Source organism: Cornus florida, unplaced genomic scaffold (genome assembly GCF_030987335.1).
Source record: "Cornus florida cultivar Cherokee Brave unplaced genomic scaffold, ASM3098733v1 CherokeeBrave_3.0.0_Hap2_Chr11, whole genome shotgun sequence".
Classification (NCBI taxonomy): Eukaryota; Viridiplantae; Streptophyta; class Magnoliopsida; order Cornales; family Cornaceae; genus Cornus; species Cornus florida.
The window spans coordinates 104216041-104226157 of NW_026775581.1; the positions used below are offsets into that span (position 1 = coordinate 104216041).

Below are 10117 nucleotides of genomic sequence, written 5' to 3' on the forward strand. Positions count from 1 at the left end.
ATAAAAGTACAATGATACAATAAATTCTTAAAAATACAATACAAATATATATATATATATATATATATATATATATATATATATAGAGGATACAATAAAATTTTAAAAATGCCATACAAATATATTAATATTCTTTTATACAGTGGGCATTCAAACTTGTGTCTATTCAAAAGAATAAAAAATTCATTGACTAAATTGAGGAATGGGTTAGAATTTCAAAATTTCAGTTTTATCACACAGAGGCACACGCACAGAAGGTCTACTACGTGGTATTGATAAAAACAAAAAAAAAAATCTAATTTTTTATTTTTTTCCATCCATATCCCAATCTCCTCTTAATAATAGGTGAAATAAAAAACAGCCATTTGCGCCAAAGCCCAGAAAGAAATGGACGCTTCTTTCCCATTTATTCACACCCCATTCCCTCCCCAGTTATTCACGCAGTCCTCTCACTCTAAACCCAACCTCCAATTCAATGTAAACGTTGTTCGTCATCTCCATAGCTCTATCGTATCCACCGCTGAGAATTGCTTCACATTCTTAGACACATTCGCTTCCCCAAACCCACTTCTCGACAAAATCTTCCATTTCTTCTCCTCCCATTTCCACAATTTCTCCCAGGTATCTCTCTCTTTCGGTTTGTGTATGTGTATGTGTATGTGTTTATTTATCTATATATATATATATATATTTTATGTCTATATATGATGGTTTTAAGTATAGGAAACAAGGTATTGTAATAGTTTGGTCATTAACAAAAATGAATAATGTATGTGCATTTCCGAAGTTTTGTGTATTTTGTTTATTATCTGTTTAATATTAATTGGTTATTAAGAACTAGGAGTTGAATCCTGCTATTTTATTGTGGGTAGCTTGTCAGTTCTATATGATGAATAATAGAAGATGAGCGTTAGTTCATTTAGTATCCACCCAGTTGGGTGAGATTCAGTTGGCCTAGGTTTGAAATGCCCTTATGTAGAGTGGATTCATGAACAATTGTAAAATATAATTATAATGACCTAATAAAAATGTAATTTTTCTTATATCCTTCAGGGAAAAAAAAAAGTGGAAATGTTCACATATGCACTAGACTTCAAACTAGAAATGCCACCAATTGAACAAGGACCATAGGTACAATTTAAGTTTGGAAGGAATGACAAGGTCAAGATGAAGACCAGAAGGCTGTCGGATCGAGTAGAAAAGATGTGATTCTTTTTATCCCCTGATGAGAAAGTATGTGATGAAGTGTGATTTATGAGAATGGAAAGCCCCTAATAAAGCTGTATGACAAAATTCCATGTGTAACCCAACTCCAAGTTTTTGGAATATAAGGTTTTGTTGAGTTTTTGAGTTGATAAATAGGAAAATATTTAAAGGTAGTATCAATTTGACTTGCCATCCAATTTGAGGGTGATATCTGTGGAACCCCAGTATTAGGAAATTTGTATTAGTTCCAGAACCTCGCATTAACTGCCTTTCGCACGGCTTTTATCAGTGTGCTCTTGGATTCGGATTAGATTCCACAAACAATGACTATAAAGTGGTTAGAATTGTTTACCTCTATGATAGCATTGTTGAGATTGACATTTATTCGCTTAAGGAGGGATGTTGGAGAAACCTTAGTGTTTCTGGTCCCGTACTCCCTCTCTGTTGTGATTCATCTCAAGTTTCTCTCAATGGGACTATCCATTGGCTTTCCGGAGGTGGTAATTTTCCTGGCCCGTTCATTGTGACATTCAATTTGGGTACTCAGGTATTCTCTTTGATGGAGCTACCAAGGAGTCTAGTTTATAAAAAGGCACCACGTAGGTTGTCTATTGCAGTGTTTCAAGACTCACTTTTTGTGTTCGAGAATGATTATTATGGCAAAGTATCAATCTGGATGATGAAACAGTATGGTGCTGTGGAGTCGTGGACCAATCTGTTTGGTCTTGATTTTGATAGAGAAGGTTCTGTGAAAGTTATTGGCTGGAAGAGGAATGGTGAAGTTCTTTTGACTAAAGATGAGGAGATGGTTTCAGTTGACATTAAGACTCAAGAGTTCAAGAATGTTGGGATGCGTGGATATGATGAGCCATTTTGTGTCAATGTTTACACAGAGAGCTTAGTGTTAATTGACAAAGTACATGGAGGCTTCGGTGAGCAAGCACGCTCTTCTCTGTTGCAGGCACCAAGAACAGAGTTGGAGGAACCAAGAAAATTATAAGAACCAAGAAACAATAGAAAGAGCAGGCAAGATATATATATATATATATATATATATATGTACCCCACTTTTTTTTAATCCTATTAGTAGTCCTTCCTGCATGACATGTATATGAATGTCAAATGCTAGTTTAATGACATATCTGTGTGGAAGGCACTGGGTGGAGTATTAGCTAAAGTTTCAATGTTGATTTTGTTGTTACCTCAGTTGCTTTCACTACTTGGACAGGGATGCAATTAACACTTTAGAGTGATGATGTACTTAGCTCCACTAATGGTTCATTTGTGACTAATTTTCATTTCGTATGAGACTTGACCTGGATTATATTCTCTTCTTACCTGGAATGATTTTTATATGATAGAATTGGTAGCATGGAGGGAGAAAGCCAGTTTGTTTGTTCAATAGCTTCTACATGCCTTGTTGAAAATGTATTTTGTTCATACTCCCTTTTATTTTATTTTCTTTTAATGCCATTTTCTGCCATGAATTTGTTGTTGTGTGCGCTAAATCGTTGCAGATAACTTTTAACTCTTATATTCTTTGTGTGGACTTGCATTGCACTTTAACTTTGATGCGTTTATCTGAATCAGAAAATAAAAGTCTATTTTACTATAATGTTTGGCCTCATTCTAAAAGCAATAATCAAGATCACAACAAGGTGTGATTTATATTTTCATATGGGGTATGTAGTAACTCAGGCCAGAACACCTCCTTATTGTTTGATTCTCTGCTTTCACGTGGCGCTATTGTTCTTTCAGAGGGTCATAGAGTTAGTTATTTTCAACTTTGGTATTCCTAAAGATGCTCAAGTTGGCTGACATTATATCTGATAATATTTGGGATATTGGTTCTTTGGTTGCTCAAACTCTCTGTACCTTCTAGGATAGGGAATAATGATGTTGTTTGGTCCAGCTCCAATAAGCCCTTCTCAGTTAAGGATGCTTATGAAGATGTCAGACTCAACCATAACTTGTGGGGCTGTTTGATTTAAGGGAGGTGTTCCAAAGCACTGTTTCATCCTCTGGCTTGCTGCTAAGGATACACTAAGCACTATGAACAAGCTCCTTCAATGATGTATGTCTCAATCAGACCGATATATCCTTTGCAGAAGGAATGTTGAAAGTGTTCATAATCTATTCTTTATAAGTCAGTATGCCTTGATCTAAGAGTCTGTTGCTATTGCTGTTCGAGATTCTCGAATGGAGCAATCACAACTGTCAGTCTAAGAGGAATTGGTACCATCAAGTTTGCAAAATCTCCACATGATTTGGAGAGAAACAAACTCTGGAAGATACTTTAATTCTTATTTGGATGAATTCTCTGTGTCTCTTCAAATTACAACTCTATTAGACTTAAAATGTTGTCCTTTCCTGCAACTAGATTCAACAGGCATACTGTTGGATACATCCCTTTCTGGAATGTTTGATTCTTTCTGTTGGTTTGCTGTTGTGCTGTGGTTAGTTCTTGTTTGTACTATTGGGGGTTGCCCTTTTCAATTCTGTGCTGTGTTTTCTTGAATAAAATAGATAACTTATAAATAATAATAATAATAATAATAATAATACTATTACAAAATAAAAAATCTAAGTTGGAACAGCTTGAAGTTAAATCAGCCTATTTCCCTTGAGGTTTTGAATTATGTAGCAAATTGCCCCCTGCCGTTAAGTACTTGACGGATTATGCTGATGTCAGCATGAGAAAATTGTTTGAAGGTCAATTTTGCCCTTCTAATGTTTAAAATGATATTTTTAACCTCACTTACCAATATACAGTTACCAATCCATCCGTGACCTATTAACACCAATGTACCAAAATGACCTTCCTCTCACATTAACAAACCCAGAAACATCACACCCAATTCACCACCACCACTGCAAAAGAACACGACACCCTTCTTGGCCTTGGCCTTCAAAATAAAGCAAAGAGGTTACTACATAGACTTCATCAACACTCCTCTCAACATCAAGAAACTCCAATTTTCTCTCCCTCCAAACACATGACTTGTAGAAACGTTTTTGAAAACACTGGAATAATAAAAGAGCTAAAGGAGAAAAGCGCTAAATTAATTTCTGAAGATTAACCCTCATTAATCCAAATACACTCGATCTACGGCCCTTGTCTTCAAAAACCCTAAAACTATGTATATATATATATATATTCTTTCCAAAACTGTAACTAGATATAACTAAGAAAACAATGCCACTCCTGTAACCTGATTTAAGGTGTTTTTCTCTTTTGCCTAACTGCATTAACTTAAAAAATTAAAGATTCATATATATATACAACACAAATAGTTGTTGATTTTTATATTATTACTATGTTCTGCTATCCAAATTTATATATTTTTCTTCTATCAAGTAACTTGAAAAAAAAAAAAAAAAAAAAAAAAAAAAGACTTGGTATGATAATTTTTTTTTGTTTGATATGTTCCATGGAAGTTAAAGGAAAGGTGATATCAATGGAAGTTAAAGGAAAGGTGGTATCAATCGAAGCTAAAGGAAAGGTGATATCAATGGAATCGGGACAAAAGGTGATATCAGTGGAAGCTGAACGAAAGGTTATATCAGTGGAACGGGAACAAAAGGTGATTTCCAGTTCTTGATGGTGTCCTCTTCATTTTACTGAGGACTGAGGTCAGTTGCAGCAGGTTTTTTTGCTTCCTCTACTTTGGGGTTTCTTTTGGGATTTCTGGTGGGTAGCCTTGCTGGCTTTGTATTATGCCTTTGGCTTTGCTTGTCCATTTTGGAATAAACAACTTAACTTCAATAAAAGTCATATATTGCCTCCATATAACTTTGGTGGAACAATTTGATTGCTTTTTTAATCTGTTTACCTAGCGAATGAAAAAAGAAGAAGGTGGCGGGCAGGCATTTTAAATTTGATTAATAGTCAAAATTAACATTAATAGTTTAAATTTGGTGATTACCTTTTCAAAGGTTATGGTAAGGGTTTCAGCTTTTCCTCCCTTCTAATTGTTCACTGGTAGAGACTGGTTTGGTTTAAGCCTTCTATCCCTTGCCATTATTTCATTCTATCAGCCTTGTGAAACCCCATCTCTCACACATACACATGAATATATTCGATAAAATTTAATTAAAGGTTGACAATCAATTTATCTTCATGTATTTATAAAATTTTGCACAAAGTTACACACATAACCCAAACACAGTTAAAAGCAGGGTACACTAGTTGATTGTAGACAATCTAAATCAAGCTGAGAGGGACCAACTATCTGCATAAAAAATGTTGGGCAACATTAGTATTTCACTGTCTCCTAAATGTTCTTGATTCTGGAGGAGTTGTGTAGCAAAATCGTTCAACCAATTGCAATCTTCTTCTGGTTGCGTTGATACTGTTTTTCCATCAAATTCAATTGCTTGTGTGCTGAGGTTGCTGCAGTCTTCAGCTTGCATTAGTACTGTTTTTCCATCAAATTCAATTGCTTGTGTGATGAGGTTGCTGCAATCTTCAGCTTCCATCAGTGCTGTTTTTCCATCAAATTCAATTGATTGTGTGATGAGGTTGCTGCAGTCAAAATCGTTCAACCAATCCATGCAATCTTCTTCTTCTTCTGGTTGCGTTAGTACTGTTGTTCCATCAAATTCGATTGCTTCTGTGATGAGGTTGCTGCAGTCTTGTAATATGGGTTCCATTGCATGTGGGATGGTATTGCAGTCTTCAAGTGCCGGAGTTACTGTCACTTTGCACTCCTCCGCTTGCATCACCTTAACTTGGGATTCCAACTTAATTTCTTCCTGCTTTTGCCTTTTAATTCGACAAATTACATAGTCTTTGACCTGAGTAACATATCAAATCACTATTTAGAGACTGTTGAATTCTAAAAAGATAAAAAAAAAATATAAGAGACATATATATATATATATATACACACACACTGTACTTACTTTTGCTCTTTGGAGATTAGTGCCGTCAAGATTATATTCAGTCATGCTCCATCCACTCTTGGCCTTCGCCGCCTTAGCATCCGATTTCATTCTATAGGTAAAAGTTCTCTTCCTTCCTATCAAGCCAGTTTCTTGATCATCTCCCTCACCGGTACCAGTAGTACCATCGACATCTTTTATTATAGGTTTAGCCTTGTCTTGCCCCTTCCATGTACCCATCGTCGCCGTCACACGATCAATCCTCGACCCGTTTCCGTGCTTCTTCTTCAACTTGGTGAAAAAATAAAGAACATTCTCTTCCGAACCCTCAAAAAGCTCTGAGGGCTCCTTGCCATAAACGTCACAGTCCTTCACAACACCCTCCCATGGTAGGGCTTCTTCCTTCGCCTTGCACACAAGATACTGAATCAACTCACTGTCGGTTGGAAGAAACTTATAACCAATCAAAATTTCTTCCATATCTTTTTCTCTCCTTTTGACAGGCTTCGTAATGCTTCTGGGCATCAACGCGATGAACTAAGTGGGCCAGAGAGAGCCGCCGCTTGACTGAATTCTTGGAACCTTCGTTCTTTACAAAACCTAAAATCCTATAGATAATGAGGGCCCTTTTATAGGCAACTTACTTACCATAAAGGTACGCCTCGCCGCCTCCAATATAAATTTTGTGGTCATGTATCTCTACAAGTAAAGAGTAGGTTTTAGATGACTTAGTGGAACATTAGCTACATTTTCAATGTTGATGGGAATGATTAATACCTATATTCTCTTCTTAATGGGAATGATTTTATATTATATAAGTGGTTGGCATGAAGAAAGACAGCCATTTTTTTTTTGTTCCATACCATGTTGAAAATGTATTTTGTTCATAGTCCCTTTCTTTTCTAATTCTTTTTTTGGGTTAATTCCAGCTACACCCCCTGACATTTGCCCATATTCTACTTTCACTCCCTCTATGTTTCAATATTCTACCAACCTCCCTTAAGGTTTTGGATTGTGTAGCAAATTACCCCAGCCGTTAAGTAACTCACGGTGTGTGCTGATGTCAGCATCAACAAATTGTTAAAAAGTCAATTTTAACCTTCTAATGTCTAAAATGACATCTTTAACCTTAGTTCACCAATACGCAATTACAAAACTACCCTTAATTAACTCAAGGAATACCCTACCTTTCACTTCTATATATATATATATATATATATATATATATATATATATATATATATATATATATTCATATATCATCTTCTTCCTTTCACACAGACCCATTAATTTTTTTTAAAAAATAAAATTTTATTTTATTTTAATTTCTTTTTAAATTATTAATTAAATTAAAATTTTCAGTTTGCCCATGGGTCAAGGCTTATATAATAGTCTTGCTAATCACCAATGAATAAAAATTTCATCCATGAATAATGATCATGTTGGGATTTATATGCCCTGGCATAGCAAATTCCTATCTGGATTATAGTGACATATATTCCTGACATATCTGAAATATTTATGATTTATATAATTGGTGAATTCAATGTATTATGTTTCGATTCACTATGAAATTGATAGTGTCCATATAATTACAAGAAATATTTATATATATGTATGTGATGGCAATCAATGCATGATATATAAATAGTAATTATAAATTGTTCATAGTCGGTAATTATGGATGGACTCATAATTAATTAAGACTTGAACTGGATCCGCGTTAGGTTGAGATATATTGCGAGAGCCGTCGTATGCAATTACTCCCTATCACCGTCATGACATTTGACTCTTAAGCATGAGAAAAGTATAGACTCTTTTATTAATTAATAATTACTTTGATTTGTTCGGCGGATTCTTCGGGATCCTTAGACCGACACTTTGGGTAGTTATGTAATTAATAGTTAGAGGGTTATATTTTCAATATTTGCATCATTGCTACTTGTATTTATTTTGTATTGATTATGGTTGATCATAAAGTAAATTCGAAGGCCTTCGTGTGTTTTTAGACAAAATGATTTATTATATATTTATTTATTTAAATTGTTATTTTTGTCAAACAAATGTTTTATTGTGATCGAGCCAGAAATAATCAGAGGTACCAACATAGATATATTAATTAAGTAGTCGGATTGATGGCTTTATTTATCCGATAACTAATAATGCATAGAGGGGTCAAAGTGCAATATTGACTTAGAGGTTATTTTTTATTTAATTGGAGTTCAATTAATTTCTTTTAGTGAAGTAGAAATTAATTTATGAATTAATTTAATTGGGTCCATGGACCGGGCCAATCATTAATTCATTGTAGCCAATAAAATAATAGGCCCAATGGATTCTCACTCATAGCCCAACTTGATATTGGAATCATATTAGATTTGAGACATGTGAATTAGAGATTGAGAAGGATTAGTTGTTTCCTTTTCTTTACCTTTATGTTGCCTATAAATATACATGGTCTGTGTATATTTTAGGGGTGATTTTGATGAGAAGAAAATAGGAATAACTTTTCTCTCTCTAGAAAATTAGGGTTTATGTTCTCATCTAATGGAGGCTCCCACAAGCCTAGTTTTCCAAGGTCATTCATGGAGGCTTATGAGTGATTCCTAAAGGTAAGACCATTACCAAGAAAATGGAGATCCATGGAAAAGATGTCTAGCAAAAGGGATCTACAATAAGTGAAAACATTCACTTTAGAGGAGAGATCTGAGGTTTACTCAAACCTTGATGTAAGTATTCAATCTTTTAGTTGAATGATACATCATATTTTATTTTTGCATAAAACTTGTCTCTATGTGATGAATCAAGATCTATGAATTTAAATCCCTCGAAAAGTTTTTAAAACTTGCAAGTTTCCCAACAGTGGTATCAGAGCATGGTTTGATTCATTACTAGAGATCATGATTTTATGAAAATCATCATTCATGGGTCCAAAATTATATTCATATATATTTTTATTGATGTATGTTGATGTATGATTTAATATGTTGATATATATTGATACATGATGATGTATGAATAATTGTGAATGAATGAGGATGTATGGTTGGGCCATGGATGAAGCTTATAGGAATATTGAAAGTAATTTTATCTTTGGATGAATGTAATTAAGGCTTTGATTTAGCCGTTTGAAAGTTCAATGATGTAATTTAATTTTTTCCATTGTATTTCAAATTGTAAATATTTTTAAAGCCATGTAATCTTCATCAAAGGGTGCTATGAAGCTTCAAGAAGGTCCAAGAGGGTTAAATTAGGCTTCAGGAATTTTCTGGGACTTTTTAGAAATTTTTCGAAAATTTTCTGGAATTTTTTAAGGCCTAATTTAATTTCTGGAAATTTTTCTGGATTTTTCTGGATTTTTCGGCGATTTTCTGGCGACCGGAGTATGGCCGGCGACAAGGGACAGCTCCGGAAGGTGGACGGATGATCCGGTGTGGTGCGGTATACATGAGCGCGCATCGGCAACCGTCGGATCAAAGTTCAGCGGGGCAAAGATCCAGTGGAACACGGCTGGAAGTTGCCCCATGCACCAGCAGTAGCAAGGCGCGTGCATGACACGCGCCGGAACCACATCAGCGCGCATGGCGCATGCTAGCGCGTGGAACGCGCTGGCTATTCGCACACGCGCGTGCCCGCGCGTGGGAGCGCGTGGCACGCGCTTCAGCATTCTCCCAGCTCGTGCAGGCGCGTGGGAGCGCGTGGCATGCGTTGGAGACCTCTAGAGACGCGTCCAGGCGCGTGAAGAGGTTGGAAGGCGCGTGGTAAGCGCGTGTTGGTGCGTGTAAGACCATTCAAGCGCATTCGGACCGCCGTTTCGCTTCTCCCGGTGCGTACCAGCCTTATGTGGGTGTTTGCAAGCCGATGGATGATCTTCCCGTAATACTTAGAGTAGTTAAATGTTAAAAGCTGATTCCATTGGCCATTTTATTTGCTTTATCTGTTATTTGTTTATTTATGCGATGTATGAAATGCATGGAATATATAATTGTTAATTAATTATTATTCATGCATTGGATCCATGATATTT

General features: G+C 35.6%; 2 protein-coding genes across 2 annotated transcripts; one reads left to right on the top strand and one right to left on the bottom strand.

Moving 5' to 3' along the window:
* The first annotated feature begins 387 nt into the window (after positions 1-387).
* On the top strand, positions 388-2206 carry LOC132281733 (F-box/kelch-repeat protein At3g06240-like). Its single transcript, XM_059783408.1, has 2 exons — positions 388-621; positions 1496-2206. The coding sequence occupies exons 1-2, from the start codon at positions 388-390 to the stop codon at positions 2204-2206; spliced, it is 945 nt and encodes a 314-aa protein (XP_059639391.1).
* Positions 2207-5381: 3175 nt separating this feature from the next.
* Positions 5382-6687, bottom strand: LOC132286176 (NAC domain-containing protein 2-like). Its single transcript, XM_059788452.1, has 2 exons — positions 6112-6687; positions 5382-6003 (listed from the first exon to the last, which is right to left on the bottom strand). The coding sequence occupies exons 1-2, from the start codon at positions 6613-6615 to the stop codon at positions 5416-5418; spliced, it is 1092 nt and encodes a 363-aa protein (XP_059644435.1). The 5' UTR covers positions 6616-6687; the 3' UTR covers positions 5382-5415.
* Between the last annotated feature and the right edge of the window lie 3430 nt (positions 6688-10117).